The sequence below is a fragment of the Ammospiza nelsoni genome, chromosome 19, assembly GCF_027579445.1.
Source record: "Ammospiza nelsoni isolate bAmmNel1 chromosome 19, bAmmNel1.pri, whole genome shotgun sequence".
Lineage (NCBI taxonomy): Eukaryota > Metazoa > Chordata > Aves > Passeriformes > Passerellidae > Ammospiza > Ammospiza nelsoni.
The window spans coordinates 11985203-12003803 of NC_080651.1; the positions used below are offsets into that span (position 1 = coordinate 11985203).

General features: G+C 64.8%; 2 protein-coding genes across 5 annotated transcripts in view; one reads left to right on the forward strand and one right to left on the reverse strand.

Moving 5' to 3' along the window:
- Window positions 1-13439, forward strand: part of RBFOX3 (RNA binding fox-1 homolog 3) — a 121525-nt gene extending 108086 nt beyond the window's left edge. For 2 of the 4 annotated variants that reach the window (XM_059485817.1, XM_059485818.1), the window contains exons 5-15: window positions 5189-5437; window positions 6070-6207; window positions 6596-6649; window positions 7134-7226; window positions 8156-8216; window positions 8462-8515; window positions 8881-9013; window positions 9532-9571; window positions 10128-10189; window positions 10498-10576; window positions 11320-11521. In XM_059485817.1, the coding sequence (XP_059341800.1) occupies window positions 5189-5437; window positions 6070-6207; window positions 6596-6649; window positions 7134-7226; window positions 8156-8216; window positions 8462-8515; window positions 8881-9013; window positions 9532-9571; window positions 10128-10189; window positions 10498-10576; window positions 11320-11364 (1008 nt within the window). In that variant the 3' untranslated portion in view covers window positions 11365-11521. Of the gene's footprint in view, window positions 1-5188; window positions 5438-6069; window positions 6208-6595; window positions 6650-7133; window positions 7227-8155; window positions 8217-8461; window positions 8516-8880; window positions 9014-9531; window positions 9572-10127; window positions 10190-10497; window positions 10577-11319; window positions 11522-12263 lie in introns of those variants that run through there. The other 2 variants (XM_059485820.1, XM_059485819.1) reach the window with 2 other exon arrangements.
- An 873-nt stretch (window positions 13440-14312) lies between these two features.
- On the reverse strand, window positions 14313-18601 carry ENGASE (endo-beta-N-acetylglucosaminidase). Its single transcript, XM_059485637.1, has 14 exons — window positions 18489-18601; window positions 18240-18316; window positions 17907-18108; window positions 17468-17616; window positions 17225-17382; window positions 16902-17050; window positions 16616-16781; window positions 16206-16309; window positions 15860-15968; window positions 15586-15758; window positions 15214-15368; window positions 15032-15134; window positions 14826-14940; window positions 14313-14717 (listed from the first exon to the last, which is right to left on the reverse strand). The coding sequence occupies exons 1-14, from the start codon at window positions 18599-18601 to the stop codon at window positions 14313-14315; spliced, it is 2178 nt and encodes a 725-aa protein (XP_059341620.1).

Genomic DNA, 18601 nt, shown 5'->3' on the forward strand with positions numbered 1-18601 from the left:
GAGCTGCTGTGGGATATGAGAGGTGTCAGGCCAGGGGATGTGGCCATTGATGTCACTGCCCGCAGGTCTGGAGCTGTCTGCATGCAGCCGGGCTCTGGCAGCCCCACGGGAGGGTTCAGGAGCCCCAGCCCTTTCCAGGGGAGCCCAGCAGCTGCCCCCAGGCCCGCAGGAGCAGCAGAGTGCTCGCCATGCCATGCCATGCCATGCCATGCCATGCCATGCCGTGCCATGCCGTGTGTGGGTATCTGCATCTGGTGCTGCTGCCCGCAGAGCTCAGGGGGTGCTAGGTCAGCTGCAGCCCACCCTGGGCTCTGCAGCCTGGCGTGTGCCTCCTGTGCCACCTGTCACAGCCTTTTGGTGGCCGCTGGGGACAGAGCACTGCTGGGAATCCCAGCCTGAACACCAGGTCTGACTCGCTCCGGTGTGCCTGGGGGCAGAGCTGTGCCGGGGATGCCACCAAGGGACTGGTGCCACCGCAGCTGTGCCCGGGCACCGCTGGCGCCAGGTGAGCCCGGCCCCGAGGCAATGTCGGGCAGTGTCAGGGGGAGCCAGAGGGCTGAGCAGGGCTGAGCATCCCAGAGCCCCGTCCGTTCCTGCCCGCTGTGCCCGGCGCTGCCGTGTCCGTCGGTCCGTCCCGGCGCTGCCGTGTCTGTCCCGGCGCCGCCGTGTCTGTCCCGGCGCTGCTGTGTCCGTCGGTCCATCCCGGTGCAGGCAGGGGTGGCCGGGAGCCCCCCCCAGCACCCCCGGCTCGTCTTGGTTACACAACATTATCATTTCATAATACTCTGAAATATACATGAAGTTGGCTGAATGCAGATGAAATTGCACCATTTACTTCATGAATATTTCATGAAGCCTCCGCTCCGAAGTTTCCAGCTGGCAGAGCCGGGAGCGGGGCCGGACCGTGCCCCCTGTGCCCGTGCGAGGTGACAGGGACACGCGTGCTGCCGTGTGCCCGGGCCAGCGTCTGTGCCATCGCCTGCCTGTCCTCCCCAGGCTGCCAGGGCAGGGGCACAGCAGCGTCTGTGAGCTGGGGACAACGGGGACAAGGGCAGGGGGTGCAGAGTGTGGGAAATGTGTGCCAGCTCAGGAGAATGGTGTTCCCTATGCCAACAGGCTGCTCTGCCTCCCCTGCTCCTCCTCCTCCTCCTCCCCCTCAGGTGCTGCCTGCCCGCTGGAGCTCTCCCTTCCCACCGCAGCATCCCTGGCAGCTGCCATCACCAACCTCTCACCCTCCCTGATGAAGACACTGAGTGCAGCAGCTGCTGCTGTCCCTGCAGCTCCTCACTCCCTCCCTGCTTCCTGCACAGGCTCCATCCCCATCCTGCCCCCCAGCCCTCTGTGGGATCACTGTGGGGGTAAGGAACGGGCTCCTGGCATCCCCTGGGTGGGCAGGGGCAGGGCTGGTCCCTCCCGGGGCTCCCTGAGCCCCCTGCCCGCAGCCAGGAGCCTGCACAGCGCCGGGCACTGCTTTGTATGGATGGCACAGCTCTGGGGCTAATGAAATATTTACAGGTCAGTGGTTTTGTGAGAAATGACAGGGATCAGTCAGTTCCTTTTCAGGGAGTAATTTTCCTCCCCTCCGCGGCCTGTGTTCCGTGTTGACAGTCATTAGCATAGGCAGAGGCCGAGGGGGAGCTGTGTCTGTCACACTGTGAGTGAGTCCTGCTGGGCACGGGGTGCCTGCATGGCACAGGGTGCCATAACTGGGCAGTGCCATGCTGTGACTAGGCCATGCCGTGCTGTGACTGGCGGTGCTATGCCACGGTTGGGCAGTGCCATGCCGTGACTGGCAGTGCCATTCTGTGACCAGGCCATGCTGTGCTGTGCCACCCCTGCACCATCAGCACTGTGCAGCACAGCTAGGGCACAGCTGTGGGCAGAGTTGGCTGGTGGGAGTTGCCCTGGGCTTGGAGGAAGCTGGCACGTCCATGGCAGCAGGAGGGGACAGATGCTGCCCTTAAGCCCAGGCCCTCCTGGGTGGCACTGTCACACCATGCTGGCACAGCCCAGGTTTGGTGCCCCTCTGGAAGCACTCGTGGCTGGCAATCCCTCATCCTTAGCACAGGGCTCTGCACTCGGTGATTGCTCTGACCCTCCTGCATGGCATTGTCATGCCAGGCTGGCACAGCCCAGGTTTGGTGCCCCTCTGGAAGCGCTCGTGGCTGGCAGCTGCCCCACCCCTAGCACTCAGGTGATTGCTCTGACCCTGTGCATCCGGGGCTCCTGGCGCTGTTTCCTTAGAAAGGAGCACAAGTGGGAATCGGCGCCGTCAGCCCCGGGCTGCCGGGCACCGTCACCGAACTGCGGCGTCGGCAGGAACCAGCCCCACGCTAAATGACTGGAAAGGAAATGGCCTGGATTGTGCTGAGGAGGCAGAGTGGGGCGGGAGGAACCAAGTGGAGCAAACAAAAAAACTTCATTAATTAAAGAAACTCGTTAATGAGGGACATTTAATCAGCTAAAGATGATATCTACCCCCTGCCTGCTGCTGCAGCCGCTGCGCAGGGCTGGTGGTGCAAGGCTGAGCTGTGGGCAGGGCAGGGGACACTGCACAGGGGACATGGGGCAGGGGACAGAGGACGCCACATGGGGACACTGCACAGGGGACAGGGGGCAGGGGACAGAGGACACCACATGGGGACACTGCACAGAGGACACGGGGCAGGGGACACCACACGGGGACATTGCACAGGGCACACCTAGCTGGGGAACTTGGGCTCCTTGTCGCAGCCTCTGGCACATCCTGGGCAGTGCCATCCCTGGAGCAGTGGTGTTTGAGCACAGGGCCATGCCACTGTCCTGGTGGTACCTGCCCAAGCAGGTGGGCAGCAGAGGTGCCAGGTCAAGCTGTGCTGCCAGCTTTGCTCCAGGCTCAGGCACTGAACTGATCTGTCTTGTTTTGAATGAGACCAAGGGCTGTTAATGACCAGAATTTCTTTTACTGCAAATGTCAAAAGCACCATGTGGGAGCATCCCCGTGCCCCAGGAGGGCTGGGTGCTGGCAGAGCAGGGGGTGTTTCTCAGAGCCCTGTCCCTGGCACCCACAGGCCAGCACTGTGCCCCCCAGGCTCCCTGCATGGCCAGGGGTTCTGGGAGCTGGGGATCTCTGGGGGCAGGGGTGGGTCCCTGGGACCCCCTGTGTGCTCAGTGCAGGGGGACACCCCAGAAGGGGCTCCAGCCCCCTCCTGGGAGGAGCAGAGGGACCCTCAGTGCTTGGGCTGCGCCGGCATGGGGCTGTTCCAGTGCTGTGGGCAGTGTGGGGTGTGAGCTGGGCAGTGCGGTGTCCATGGGCAGCACACAGCCAGGCCTGTCAGCGTTCCCTGCCCATGGCACCCTCACCACAGCAGCCCTGGCCGAGCAGCTCTGTCCCCATGGGGTGGCCAGGCCCTGGGAGCAGACAGGAGGTGCTGGAAGCCGTGACTCTATGGGTTTGTGGATCTGTGGATCTGTGTCTCTGCAGCACCCGCAGCTCCAGCGCCACGAGCAGCAACCAGGGGAGCCTAATGGTCCCTGAATGAAATAGTGCCCGGGCTGACAGGCACTGCGACAGCCCCAGTTAATAACTGACACAGACGGGGCTGCTGGGACAGCCTGGCGAGGGGCTGGCACGGGTGTCAGTCCCTGCTGACACCCTGGTCAGCGCGTTGGTGGCTGATCCTGGCTGCAGTGACAGCAGGGGTGCATCCCGGGCAGAGCAGGCAGGAGGGATGTGGGCTGCTCCTGGTTCTGCCCATGCAGGCAGGAGGGATGGGCACAGGGTGCCAGGATCAGGCAGGGAGGGATGGGCACAGGGCTGTCACCATGATATTTTATGAAAAATCCTGGCAAAGGGATTTTTCATAAAATATCATGGTGACACAGGGCACCAGGATCAGGCAGGGAGGGATGGGCACAGGGCACTGGGGAGGCACCAGGCACTGAGAGGGTACCACAGTGACTGTCAATGTCTGTCAGCTCCCTGGAGAACAGTTGGGCACCGAGACCCAGGTGAGCGCAGGATGGATTCTCTGTCCTGCCCGGTGGAACGGGCACCTGGGCCGTGGGCAGGGGCAGCGTGGGCAGCTCCCGGTGCCCGTCCCGGGGCAGGGCCGTCCCGGGGCTGGGCTCTGCAGCCTGGCAGCCCCGGCCCACACGGGCAGGTGCGTGGGGCTGGCACGTCCCAGCAGCTGAGTCAGCGCGGGCAGGCGGTGCTGGGGCTGCCGATGGATGACTTGCAGATAGATCTGCGGCGGGGCTGCTCCCGCCGGGGCTCCGCGTGTCCCCGTGGGCTCTGCTGCCACCCGCAGCTGCCAGCGCATCCCCTGCCACCCCCGCCATCCCTCCCCGACATAAATCGGTCACACACACGCAATTAAGGAGCTTGTCTGTGCGGGCTGAGCCACAGCTGGGTTTGACGGGCCAGGGGCTGCTGCAGCGCAGTGTGAACGTCCGAGGGGCTGCGGGCACTGCCCCCCGGCCCTGGCACTGCCCCTGGGGGCTGCAGCCGTGCCTGCCCAGGTGCAGCGCACACCTGTGCAAGGGGACGGGCCGAGGGTGTGGTGAGGATGGACAGGAGGTTGATGGGTGGATGTGCAGAGCAGGCACTGCCTGGGCCCCACGCTGCCGTTTAAACAAGGCGGCCACGCCAACTGCGTGAGAGCAAAGGGCCTAATTAAATATTTAGCAGTTAATTGATCCCTGTCTGGGGTTTGCCGAGGGGCCATCAGCATCCCTCCCTGGGCCCCTCCCAGCTGGTGCTGGTGCTGTGCAGCTCCCAGCACGGTGCTGCTGGCCGGGCTCTGCTTTGCTCTGTGCTAGGCTCCCAAATTGGGCCTGGCCAAGTCTCCCTTCCCAAGGAGAGGGATGTGCCAGCTCCAGGAGTTAAACCCCACACGGAGGCCTCTGTTCTCCTACCCAAGGCCAGCGCAGTGCGCGGGCAGGGCACGGGAGCGGGAGAGGATGGGGCTCAGCTGCTGGCAACGTGACCCCAAAGACAGCACAGCACAGAGACAGCCCAGGGCTGGGCGGAGACACCAGAGGCTGGGGGGCAACGGGGTGGAGATCAGAGCCCCATCCTGGGGCAGTGGCAGCCCAGGTGTGCCGGCACTGAGGGCACGGTGCCCTCTCTCGGCTGCCATCCCGGCTCACGGGGCAGTGCCGTCCCAGGTGTGCCGGCACTCAGGGCCATGCCCCGCTCTCTCGGCAGGGTAACCAGGACGCCACGGCCCCGCCGGACGCCATGGCCCAGCCCTACCCCCCCGCCCAGTACCCCCCGCCCCCCCAGAACGGGATCCCCGCAGAGTTCGCCCCCCCGCCGCACCCCACGCAGGACTACTCGGGGCAGAGCACGGTCCCGGAGCACGCCATGAGCCTCTACACACCAGCACAGAGCCACCCCGAGCCGGCGGGCAGCGACGCCAGCACGCAGTCCATAGCAGGGACACAGACGGTACCGGTGAGGCACTGCTGGGCTACGGGGCTATGGGGGCTCGAGGGGTGCTGGGCTCAGGGCAGTGCCAGGGGTACATGGGGTGCTGGAGCTGTGGGGGCACAGGGGGTATTGGGATTGTGCGGGCTCAGGGCAGTGCCAAGGGCACAGGGAGTGCTCGGGCAGTCCTGCTGCAGGGGTCCAGGGCAGTGCCAGAGCTGCCAGGAGGGCCCTGGGGCTTTGGAGGGCTCAGGGCAGTGCCAGGGGCACAGGGAGTGCTGGGGCAGTGGTGCTGCCTGGCCCAAGTCCCACAGGGTGGGTACCAGGCTGGGTGTTCCTGCCATCACTCCCCCTCAGACCCCCCATCATTTCTCACCACTCGTAATCCCCTCGCTTGGCTCTGCTCATGGAGACGGTGGCAATTACAGCGCTGGAATGCAGCACCAGCGAGGTGCTGAGCTCTGCACTTTGCAGTCCTCCCACACGGCCCCGAGTGCAGAGTCTGCATCCCCACCCTGAGCATCCCCACCAGGATGAGGAACACCCGTGGGTGCTGCCCAGAACGGGTGAGCACAGGGTGTCCCTGGGCAGGCAGGGCCAGGCACAGGGCAGGGGACACTCGCTGGGGACAGGGGCTGATGGCAGCGGTGCCTCCCCAGCAGACAGACGAGGCGGCACAGACAGACAGCCAGCAGCTACACTCCTCAGACACCACAGACAAGCAGCAGCCCAAGAGGTTACACGTCTCCAACATTCCCTTTCGGTTCCGGGACCCCGACCTGCGGCAAATGTTTGGGGTGAGTACAGCTCCCTCCATCACATCCCTGCTCAGTGCTGCACAAACACCCTTGGCACTGTCACCTCCCAAGGGACATCCTGCCCAGCCCCTGTGTGAGGAACAGGAGGTGACACAAAACCCTTGTCCCCCTCCGCTGTCCCCTTCCCAGCCCTCACTAGGACTCAGAGCAGTGTTAGTTAATGAAATTTTGGATGACACTCCCCAAGCCCTGTCAGAGTGGGAGCCATGGGAGGGACAAGGGCTTTCCCTGCATGACCCCGGGGGTGCCCAGGTCTGGCCCCAAGGCAGCCCTCTGCCCATCCCTGCACAGAGCCCCATGCCAGCAGCTCTGGGTGCAGGGCCAGCGGCTTTGCAGGCACTCACCCCTCTGTTCTCTCCACTTGCAGCAATTTGGGAAAATCCTGGACGTGGAGATCATTTTCAATGAGCGGGGCTCCAAGGTGGGTGATGCCCATGGCCAGCAGCATACAGCCAGTCCCGGGGAGGGTGCCAGTGGAGCCAGGTTGCCCAGCAGTGCTGTAACCTGCTCTCCCCTCCTCTCCTGTCCCATGGGACCCTGGCATGCCGTGCCCCGTTGGTGCCAGCTGGGGAGGTGGTGCGGGTCCCTGCGCCCGGCACTGGAGGGAGGAGAGGGCTCGCTGTGTCCCACCACGGGCAGCTCGTGTCCCTCTGCGTCTGGATGTCTCTGTTGTATCTTCCCCGCTTTCTGTGCCCCTCTCCCAGACTCTTCTCCCAGCTCGTGGGCGATTCTGGGGCCTCAGCCGGGACCCCCGGGGACCCCAGCCCGGGCTCTTCATCTCTGCACTGTGGCAGCCTCACCTCCTGTGCCAGCTCTCCTGATTCACCCCCTCTCTCTCTCTGTCCCCACACCCTCTCTCTGTCTCTCTCTGTCTCTTTCTTTCTCCTTTTCTCCTCTGCTCACAGGGTTTTGGGTTTGTAACTTTTGAAACTAGCACAGATGCCGACCGGGCACGGGAGAAGCTGAATGGCACCATCGTAGAGGGCCGGAAGATTGAGGTGCTCAGATAAGTGTGCTAGTGCCGTGCCATGCCTGCGTGTGCGTGTCCCCTGCCCGGGCTGGGGGTGCTTGGGGCAGCCCCGGGTGCCCAGGGGGCAGTGCCCAGCGCGTGCATGTGTCCCTGAATGTGGCACGGTGGGAGCATGTCTGCGGGAAGGTCGGCGCCTGGCACAAGGAGTGTCGGGCCCAGAGGACCCTCCCGGCTGCACGGAGAGCTGGGTGCCAGCTGGGGCTGCATTCTGCTGGCACAGACCAGGCTGGCAGAGCCCCATGCCCGCCCCAGGCTCTGCAGGGAGCTTTGGGGCTCTGCCCCGCATGCCACCCCCCTGCTCTGTGCTGGGAGGGAGCATCCACCCGCAGCTCCACACCTGCAGTGCCAGCAGCTGCCCAGCCCCACAGGCTTTGATTTCTCCAGGCTTAGCACAGGATCAGGCTCTGCCCGTGTGCCAGCAGCTCCCCGCTGGTGGCTGGCGAGTGGTGGGGAACAGGGAGGCACATGGCAGAGGGAGTGGGACAGAATGTCCCCAGCAGTGCTGACGGCAGAGAGGGAGCCTGGCCAGGCACAGCAATGCCCCACGGACAAGGAAAATATCATCCAACAAAACCGGGCAGGAGCTCAGGGGCAGCATGTTGGGCTCAGCCTGAGCATGGCACCGCAGCGCTGGGGGCACCAGCCAGCAGCCTGAGCCACGCTCACAGTTGCAGATGGAGGTCCGGGCTGCTGGAGGCACGGGCAGGGCTGTGCACAGCGGGTGCTGCAGGCAGAGCCGTGTCTCGTGTCCCTGGTGCACTGCATCCCCTGCTCCAGCACCCAAAGCAGCAGCAGCAGCAGCAGCAGCAAGGGGAGCTGGCTGCAGCCGAGCGGGCCCTGGACCCAGCCTGGCCAGCCCCACGTCCTCAGGCACTGAGCCCGTCCCTCTCTCCGCAGGTGAACAACGCCACGGCCCGAGTCATGACCAACAAGAAGGTGGCCAACCCCTACACCAACGGTAAGGCCAGTGTCTGGGGAGCAGGGCTGCAGCAGGCAGGGGCACCTCGGGGCACCCTCACTGCCTGGCTGCAGTGGAGCTCTGGTAGTGAGTGCCCTACACACTGCGGGCAAATGGGAGAGCAGCTGCTCCTGCCCAGTGCAGGAGTGCAGCCCCCATGCCCTCTCTCTGCCTGGGGATGGGGCTGCTGCCCCTCAGGGCACCATGGAGAGTGCCCTGTCCTCACCAGCTCTCCCTGCCCACAGGCTGGAAGCTGAACCCGGTGGTGGGAGCAGTCTACGGCCCCGAATTCTACGCAGGTAAGGTCGGGCTGCAGCAGTACCTGCTGTGGGTTCCCCCCAAACGTCAGCTCTGCCCTGTGAGCAGCCCCTGGCCCCTCTCCCTGTACTTCACACCTGTCTGGACAGTTCCTCCTATCCTATCCTATCCTATCCTATCCTATCCTATCCTATCCTATCCTATCCTATCCTATCCTATCCTATCCTATCCTATCCTATCCTATCCTGTATCCTATCCTATCCTATCCTGTATCCTATCCCATCCCATCCCCTTGCCCAGCATCCCCACGGGACCTGAGGGAACAGGGTGGGCTGTGCCACAGGTGCCCGGTGTGGGCTCTGTGCTCCCGCTGTGCACAGCCCACAGGTGTCCCTGCCTCCTGCAGTAACGGGGTTCCCGTACCCCGCCACGGGGACGGCCGTGGCCTACCGAGGGGCGCACCTGCGGGGCCGGGGCCGTGCCGTGTACAACACCTTCCGCGCCGCGCCGCCGCCGCCGCCCATCCCCGCCTACGGCGCGTGAGTACCGGCGGCTGCTGGGGGGGACAGGACTGCCACACCACCCGGGGCTGTGCTGGCACTGCCAGGCCCGTCAGGAACGGGCTGCAGCTCCTGCGGCACCTGCCTGGCCACAGGCTCTGCCCCTGCAGCCCCTGCAGCTCCTGCCTGGCCACAGGCTCTGCCCCAGCCCCACTCTGCTGCCCGGGGTGAGCCGCACGCTCAGCAGCCTCCTGCCCACCAAGGCACAGGGCGTTATTCCAGCCAGGATGGGTGGTTCAATGGAAACCCAGCTGGGGTGCCGTTGGTCACAGACACAGCCATGGCCATCTGTGGCTGCTTGGCTGCCCCCAGCAGAGATCCTGCTTTGGGAACCTCCTGCCCTGCCCTCTGCATGTGCCCAAGTCCCTGCCCGCAATCCCAGCCCAGAGGTGCCTTTGGGGCATGGACAGCCACTCCTTGCCCCATTCAGTGCCCTCACCCCGCTGCCCTCACCCAGGGGCTCTTGCCAGGCTCTGATGCCTCTGCCTCATTTCCAGGGTCGTCTACCAGGATGGGTTCTACGGAGCTGAGATCTACGTAAGTGCCCGGGGCTGGGCTGTGACAGGGACCCCATGCCAGCACAGGGGGCATCACACAGGTCTCTGGTGGGCTCTGCCCCACCCCAACCCCTTCCCCTGGGCAGCAGCAAGAGCATGACCCCAGCACAGCTTCTGCAGAGCAGTCTGGGCGGCACACAGCACACAGGATCCTGTGCCCAGCCCTGTGCCCCTGCCAGCCCTTGCAGGGCTGGTGCCACACAAGATTTACGGCCTCAGTTCCTTACGCCCGCGTTTAACCTCCGTGTCTGAGCAGCCAGCGGTGATATTTCAGGCGGGCACTGAAGGATTTATCTAACGTGACACCTCATTAAAGCGAGAGGGGAGGTGACAGTCTCTTCTCTGGAAATTTAATTTTTTAAGGTTAATGTTTGTGAAGGCCCCTGGGGAATGGGAATGAGGCTGTTGCGTGCGCAGTGGCACTGGCACCAGCCCCCTGTGTGCCCCGCACCTCTCTGTGCAGTGCCATGGGGCACCCAGCTGCCCCCAGCCCCATTCCCAGTGGGTGCAGCCCCTGACCAGTGTCTCTCCCACAGGGGGGCTATGCTGCCTACAGGTACGCCCAGCCCGCAGCAGCAGCGGCCGCCTACAGCGACAGGTGAGCACCGGGCATGGCACCTGGGGGGGCCCCGTGGCACCTGGGGGAGCCCCGTGGCACCCTGCACGTCCCACCCTGACACCCCAGCTGCTGAGTGCTGAGGGACAGGACAGAGTCAGGCATGGAGAGGGTGTCCCGCAGGCAGGGACCCCTTGCTCCCGTCAGGGCTCAGCTGGAAAGGGTCGGCACCACTGCAGGGGGAGCAGGGAGATGCCGGGGGGCTCCCAGGTGCAGTTGGGAGAGAGGGAGGGCTCAGAGGGGACACAGGGCCCCAGCTCTGTCACTAACACCCCACTGTTTGCTCCTAGCTACGGCAGAGTGTACGCAGCAGCAGACCCCTACCACCATACCATCGGCCCCGCCGCCACGTACAGCATCGGCACCATGGTAAGAGCAGCCCCTCGGCCTTCCTCTGCTTCCCGGGGGGCTGCAGGCAGCCCGGGGAGGGGTCTGGCACAGCGTGGGGCACAGGGCAGGGGCTGTGGGAGGGCACTGGGAATGGCACAGCCCCTGCCTGGCTCTGTCTGCAGGAGAGGAACCCCCACCCCACACCCTGCCCCTCCTTCCCCTCACACCCCGCACAGTCCTGCCCATCCACACCACTTCCAGGGGCCTGGCTGTGCCCTGGGCAGGCTGCAGGAGCCCTCTGCCATCCCAGTGCAGGACAGTGTCCCCAGAGCCCCTCATGCAGCCACACACGGGGGGCACCGCAGCCCCTCACACACCACAGCTCTTGGCCAGCTCTGACAGCATCAAAGATGAAAAATCGCACTCACGGCTGGGATTGCAAAGCCAACCTGCCTTTTTCTGCCTTTTGACTCCCTGGGCAGCTGCTAGTGAGGGGGCACAGGCACGGCACCCTGGGGGTTTTCAGCTCAGTGCCACAGCAGGGATGGGGCAGCTCCTTGGCAGGCGTGGCACGGCAGTGCCACGCTGGAGGCACAGGGCAGTGCCCACGGCCACCACAGAGCCCGGGCAGCACTGGCCCTGCCTGCCCCTTGCATCCCAAGGACAGCAGCGATTTGGTGTCATTTGAAAGAGGAGAGGAAAAAAAAAAAAAAAAAAAGAGAAAAAGGGCTTTGGCTATCTCTGAATACTGATTGGCTTTTTTTTCATCTTTGATGTTGCAGGCTAGTCTATACCGAGGAGGGTACAGCCGCTTCACTCCCTACTAGCAAGACAGACCCAGCCCCCCCACCACTGCCCCCGATGCTCACTAGCACCAAACCCAACCAGGCAGACAGAGCCGAGGCCGAGCCTGCGCAGGAGCCGCGGGTGCTGCCCGGGGCTGGCGCCGGGCTCTGTGGGGCCGCCGGGCTCTGTGGGGCCACAGCACCCACACCCTGAGGGTTACCTGCAGCACCCACACCTGAGGGTTACCTGCAGCACCCACACCCTGAGGGTTACCTGCAGCACCCACACCTGAGGGTTACCTGCAGCACCCACACCCTGAGGGTTACCTGCAGCACCCACACCTGAGGGTTACCTGCAGCACCCACACCCTGAGGGTTACCTGCAGCACCCACACCTGAGGGTTACCTGCAGCACCCACACCCTGAGGGTTACCTGCAGCACCCACACCTGAGGGTTACCTGCAGCACCCACACCTGAGGGTTACCTGCAGCACCCACACCTGAGGGTTACCTGCAGCACCCACACCCTGAGGGTTACCTCAGCCGCTCCGTCCTGCCGCCTCTCCTGCAGCATCTGCCCGCCCCGGGACCAGCCCCGAGCCCCAGCAGCGCCCGGGTCCCCTCTCTGCTCAGGGCTCATCCCCCATGGGGCAGGGCATGCTCAGCCTGCAGGGATGCTCGCTCCACAGGCGCTGGGGCTTGGGGTGACAGCAGCCCCCCGAGCAGCCCCTCTGCCCCCGTAGGAGAGAGAGGAGCCAGCTGGGTTGCTGCCAGCTGTGGGGCCTGGGGTGGGTTCAGGATCCTGGGCCAGGTGTGATGGGCTGGGCTGGCTGCAGAGCTGGGTGTGATGGGCCAGGCTGGGACGGTGCCTGTGTTCCTCCAGCCACCTGCTCGGCCTGAGTGCTCCAGCGAAAGACCTGCCTCTCTTGTTTCTGTTGTAGTGAACCTGTGGCCGTTTCCTTCTGGGACCAGGAAGGGCAAAAATATCCACACACATACAAAACAAAAAAAGAACCCCAAAATATAAAATTTAAAAGCGAAGCGACAAAAAAAAAAAAAAAAAAAGAAAGAAAAGCCAAACAAAAAAAAGAGAAAGCAAGGCAAGCGGCAGCAGCCAAGTGAGCCCCAACTGTCCACACACACGGAGTGAGCGAGTCCCAGAGGAGCCGCGGCGAGCCCCGGCGGTCGGACGCGCCGGACGGAGGGACCCCCAGCCCCCGGCCCCACAGCCCCGCAGGGAGGGAGCCGGCGCAGGCAGGCGTGAGGGTCCGCGGGGTCCGGGGGGCCCTCCCCGCCCGGGCGCAGGGCCTGGGCGCCACGTCTTCCTTTCCCCGGTGCAGCAGCGCTGGGGGTGCCGGCAGAGCGCTGCGCCCTGCCCGGCTCGCGGGGCCGGGTGACAGGGTGGGGACGTGGCTTGGTGCCACCCGGCGCTGGCGGCCATCGGCGTGTCAGGAGTGCGAGGCCTCAGCTCCAGCGCGGAACTGGGGCGGCGGCGCGGATGCGGTGCTGAGGTATTGCAGGGGATGACCCTCTGCCTTTTAAAGGGAATTTTTGTTAAGAGGAGCTTGCAACTCGCTTGTGACCCCTTCCCCTTCTTCTTTCTCCCTCCTTCCCTGACACCCGCGCTCCCGCCCTGCCTGGACCAGCGCTGAGCAAAGCTGGGCCAGGCCTGCCCCAGTCCCGCTCCCGCTCGCTCTGCGGCGCGGGACACGCTCACGGCCACCCGTCCCTGCCCTGGCAGCGGGATGCCCCCAGCCCTGGGTGCGGGGTCTCGGCCGCTGCATCCCCCACGAGGGACCCACCCGAGCCGCGAGGCTGGGCCGCAGTAGCGGCACGTTGTGGCACGGGGCGCTGCGGGGCCCATCCCGGGGTGCAGCGCCGTCCCGCGCCCTTCCGGCTCTGCCGCTCCTCAAACCTCACTTTATAGTCTGCAGACGCCCCCGACGCCCCAGCGATGAGCTCCCCCTTTTCTATTCCCTGTGTACATAGCCCCGGCCCCGCTCCCTGTACAAAGCTCCGTCCATCGCTGTACTGGCTTCTCCCTTACAGCACCCCCGTGCCGCCCCAGCGTGCGGGCTGGCGCCGGCCCACCCTGTATGCTTCAAAGTGTGACCATTCTAATAAACAGTATTATTATTATTATTATTATTATTATTATTATTATTATTATTATTATTATTATTATTGAAATTATTAATAAAGATTTCTTTCTTCAACCAGGGCGACTCAGGTTTTGACTGGTTGCGCGGGGCTGTGGCGGCTACAGCGGATCTGGCTGGGCAGGGGGCCACAGCCTGTGGGCAAGTGGGGCACCCTCGGGGCCCCCAGCCTCGCCATGGTGAGGGAGCAGGGTGCTGCATGAAGAGCCCTCTCCCGGCTGGGCCTAGCCCTTCATTCTTCAAGCTATCAGGTAATACATTCCTGAGCCTTAGGAGCAGCAGCTCCACTGCTGGGATTGGTGTCCCTGGCAGAGCCTGTATTGTTTGGGGACAGGGCTTGGGACCCCACTGCTCCGCTGCTCCTGCCTGCTAATTGCTTGCTCACCAGACTGTGAGAAAATAATTGCTGCTATAAATTTTCTCTCCTCCTCACAAGATGCTCAGGGGAGGCAGCGTAGGCTGGTGGCACTGAGCTGGGTCCACCTTAATGAGCACAGCAGTCACCTAGCCTGGGCTGCTGCAGAGCCCGTGCTGGTCTTAGGGCCAGTATCCCCAGCCTGTGGCAGCCAGCCTAAGGCAGTGAGGGCTGCAGGAGCTGGTGGGGTTCTCAGGGCAGGTGCCCCAGTCTGGGGTCACACATGCTAGGGGTCCCTGGCAGTGGCTGGTCAGCACCCAGTGGGCCCCCACAGAGAGGGCTGAGCACAACCACAGCGGTGGGAGGAAAGGGATGCCCCAGCCCCAGGTGATGAAATGCAGCCTCTCTGTGTGTCCCCCACCCACAGCCCACCCGCCGCATGGAGGAGACACGGCACGGGCTGCACCACAGCTGCTTTAATGCCCATCTGAGCTGGCGCCACTGCCTGGTGCGGAATAGACCAGCACGAGGCGGCCCCAGCGCTCAGGCTCCACGGGCAGCTCGTCCCGCAGCACGGGCTCCACGAGCAGCTCCAGCCGGCAGGACTGCGCGGGCGCCGGCCGCGGCAGCGCCAGCCCCACGGCGCGGAACAGGCAGCCCTGCGCCAGCCCCAGCACCTGCGGCGCCGTCTGGCCCCCGCGGCACCGGGCGCCCTGGCTCAGCACACGGAACCACCGGGCCCGGCCGGGCGGGAAGGACCAGCGCAGGGTGAGGCTGAGCGAGAGCTGCCCGGGCTCGGGGCCCTCCTGCCACCAGAGCTGCGAGGCCGTCACGCCCTGCACCTGCGGCGGGGAGGCCGCCACGCTGGCCATGTCCAGCACCTGTGAGGGAACCACAGCACGGTCAGGGCCAGGGCAGGCATCCCTCACCTTCCCAGAACAAGGGGGGCACGGGGCAGGTGTCCTCACCAGGCAGCAGCAGGCACTCACCCGGATCTCCCCAAGCAGGCAGGTGAACGGTGTCTCCTGCGGGCTGGGCTGCTGGCGGGACACAATCAGGGACAGGTCTCGTAGGCTGCAGTCCTGCAGCTCCAGCTCGTAGCACCTGCGAGGGAAGAGGCAGAGCAGGAATGGCACCAGGGAGCCCTGGCATTCCACACGTGCCTGTGGATGCAGGAGGCAGGCAGGGCACTCACCAGCTGGTCCAGCCACGGGAGCCACGGTGGCAGGCGGTGAGCAGCTTGGCGAGGCCGGGCGGTGGCGCCGGCAGGAACCGGGGGTGGTACCGGCCATTGGGCTCTGCCAGAGGGAGCCAGGTCAGGGCTGAGGGATGTAGCAGGTGCTCCCTGCACAGAGCACGGGGGGACAGGGTTCTCACCAGGAAGAGAGGTGGGGTTGCCCTCGAAGCAAATCCCTGAGTCCCAGGTGGTGACCTCCAGTGCCACTGTGAAGTCATCGGGCTGTGGCCCCTCCAGCTTGTAGAGCAGGGTCAGGAAGAGCTTGGGAGGGGCTGGCATCTGCAAAGAGAAGAGGCTGATGACCCCAGATCCACCCAAAGAGAGACAGAGACAAAGAGAGAGAGAGACAAAGAGAAGGTGCATCATGTTAGGTGTGCTGGGCGGTGTGGGCAGAGCCTGGGCACACTCGCCACAAGGCCCAGGGCCACACAGCTTGGGCCATGCAGGCCATGTCAGGCTGACATGGTGCCAGCCCAGTGCTGAGGAGGGGTAAAGGGCTTTGCTGAGCTCACCGGACAGCCACGCGCTCCTCGCCGGGGGGAATGGTGCCCTGCAGCTGCAGGGAGCTGCCCCCACACCAGGCATCCTGCAGGCAGCAGCTGGTGCTCAGCGTGCCCTGCTGCTCCGGGTACAGCGGCTGGATGTCCTGTGCGCTCAGGTCGTACCAGGGCCCAGAGTCTTCATCCTACAGCACAGGGAGAGCTGAGCTGGGGGAGCCGAGAGCAGGGACCTCCCTGCCCAGCCCAGTCCAGTCTGACCAGAGCAGAGCTGTCACCCTGCACCCACCTTCCCATCCAGGAATGTGCTGGTGCCCATGCCCAGGCTGAAGGAGGTGGTGAGAGGCAGTGTGCAAATGCTGTGCGTGGGCAGGTACTCTGCCAGCGAGCCCCAGAACCTGGAGGCAAAGGTGGGTGTCAGGGCAGGGACCCCTGTTATGGTCACTGCCCTGCACGGCCTCAGGTATCACCTCACCTGGGGCAGAAAGGAGCCAGCTGCTCCTGGTCAGCAGCCACGGTGTTCTGACAGCCACAGTGTCCCTTTGGCTGTGTCCCACTGGCCCACAGCCCTCCTGAGCCAGGGCACTCCGAGCCCCATTCCTCCCCCAGTACTCACCCTGCTGAGCTGCCCTCACCTGTTCTCGTTCTGCAGGAAGTTTTCCTTGCCCAGGTGCTCGTAGACCCAGCCAGGAGCGAAGATGGCTGCAGAGAGGCCAAACTGGCGGATCAGGCGCAGGGACTGCAGGAACAGGCAGTGAGCAGCATGGGCCAGGCCAGGTCACCTTGTCCCCTGTCCTGTCCCCACTCCCCCCAGGTTCCACTGGCCCCGTGGTGGGGCAGGACACCAGAGGGGTGTGCTGCAGCATCTCCCTCTCCAGGGATGGCAGCACTGGGATTTTTTCATGCATGGCCAGCACTCTGGGAACCCTCACTCCTCACCAGTTCATCCCCAGGTTAGCAGCCCAGAAGGGCCCTCAGTGGGAGCTCAGAGCCCTGCACTGGGGGAGGTCAGGGTCACACTCTGGTCCAGCCCTGTCACACCCACCTTGTCAGTGTCGAAGCCACCACCAATGACATCTCCACGGGCAAAGACATCAACGCCGACATAGACATCATTTAGGCGTGGACCAGCCAGCCTCTGCGAGCGCTCCAGCTGCTCCTCCTTCCAGTTGTAGTTGGTGAACAGCCCGTCACAGGCATCAAAGAACATCCTGGGGACAAGGGGCACAGTGGCAGATGCTGTGGCCTCACCAAGGGCCATGCAGGTTGTGTCTGACCGCTGCCATGGGTGGGCTCGTGCCCCTGCCCAGGGACAGTTTTGCCATCCTCACCTATTCTGATCATTCAGCTCGTTCTGCCACCTCAGTGTGCCATCCTTCAGGACGCTGTCATACCAGATCACCAGCCCCCCTGGCACAGCGCTGTGCACCCGTGCTGTCAGGTCCCGCAGGAAGAGGCGCAGGTTCCCCACAGCTGCCGCCTGCCAGGAGAGATAGAGACACAGGTGGATGAGGGGGTGAGGGCATGGGGCAGGGGGCAGGGGGCTCCCTCCCCGGGGGAACAGCACAGAGGCAGGGCAGCCAGCAGGGCCAGCAGGGCCAGCAGGGCAGCGAGCAGGGCCAGCAGGGCAGCGAGCAGGGCCAGCAGGACTCACGCTCAGCTTGTTCTCGATGTTGACCAGCCAGCCATCGAAGCGGTAGTGCTGGGCGATGCGCGCCAGCTGCTCGGCCACGGCGCCGTACGCCTCCTCCCCGCCGGCCAGGAACGCCTCGCACAGCTTCTCCCCATCTGTCCACTCCGTGATGAACGTGCCTGCGGGGACCAGGGCAGCGTCAGCCGCACGTCCTGGGGAATCCACCTCGCTGCTGGAGCTGCCCCAGGCCAGCCCTGCCCCTACCCAGCACGGGGACGCTGTTCCGGTGTGCCGCGTTGGTCCAGACCACGGGCGGGATGGTCACAGTGTGGTGGCTGAAGTAGACGAAGATGTCGATGTAGCGCCAGTGGTAGAAGACATAGGGGTTGCGTGTGGCCGAGCCCTGGATGAACCTGCAGAAGGAAAAGGGTTGGGCAGTGCAGGAAGGACGCTAACAGACGCTGTGGAGCTGGGTAGGAGCCTGACTCACAGCCGGGAGCTGGGCAGAGTTGTGGCACTGAGCCACCTCTGAACATCCCAGCCTGAGCAAGGCTCCCCAAGCACTGAGCCAAACACCCCATATCCCTGTTCACCTGCGGCTGAGCCGGCAGGAGATGTGCCAGACAGAAACAGAACTGCCTTGGGCTTGGAGACGCTGAGTTCCAGTGTCACACCTCCCTTTTACCTTCCACCTAGCACGTACCTGTCCTCCAGGTACCCGCCACGCATGTCGTGGCACACCAGCGTCCGGGGCCTGCTGCTGTGGAGCGGGGGCTGCCGCTTGGCCAGGGGCACGGCTGACACATTGAACTCATCGTTGCTGTTGGGCTGCCAGGCCAGCAGCTCCTCCAGGCCGGTCAAGAAGAAGCTGATGGGCTCCGTGGTCTTCGTGTCAAAGTACCTTGCTGGGAACGATGGGGAGGCGGGACAGGGTCAGCAGCGAGCACTGCCCGTGCAGCTGGGTCCAGCACCGGGACCGGCAGCGTCCCATCCCGGCGGGGCCCGGGGCTGGGCCGGCGCCTCTCCCGGTGCTCACCGGGCAGGGGCTGCGGGCGGTCGCTGATGGTGTCATGCAGGACAGTGGTTCCCTGGATGTCCGCCGCCGGCTGCAAGCTGTCCCGGGAGATGAGTGAGGGCCGGGCCGGGCCAGCACCGCGGCCAGCGCCCACCGGGCGCTGCCAGCCCCGCCACGGGTCCCCATCACGGTCCCGGACCCCATCACCATCCCGGACCCCATCCCCATCCCGGTCCCGGCCGCGGCCTCGGCCCCGGCCCCGCCATCCACCTCCGCCGCCGCCGCGCGGCCCGCTCGGCCTCCGCCGGCTCCTCCGCCGCGGCCCCGGCCTCGGCTCCCGTCCGCTTCCCGCGCCGCGCCGGCCCCTCCGCCGCCTCCGCCAT

What these genes read in the sequence shown, in the direction of transcription:
- ENGASE (XM_059485637.1), bottom strand. Translation starts at nt 18,601, where the DNA reads ATGGCGGAGGCGGCGGAGGGGCCGGCGCGGCGCGGGAAGCGGACGGGA. An exon ending in ACATCGAGAACAAGCTGAGC is followed by an intron (nt 17,051 to 17,224) that starts GTGAGTCCTGCT and finishes CTCTCCTGGCAG; the next exon opens with GCGGCAGCTGTGGGGAACCT. An exon ending in TCCCGTGGCTGGACCAGCTG is followed by an intron (nt 14,941 to 15,031) that starts GTGAGTGCCCTG and finishes CTTCCCTCGCAG; the next exon opens with GTGCTACGAGCTGGAGCTGC.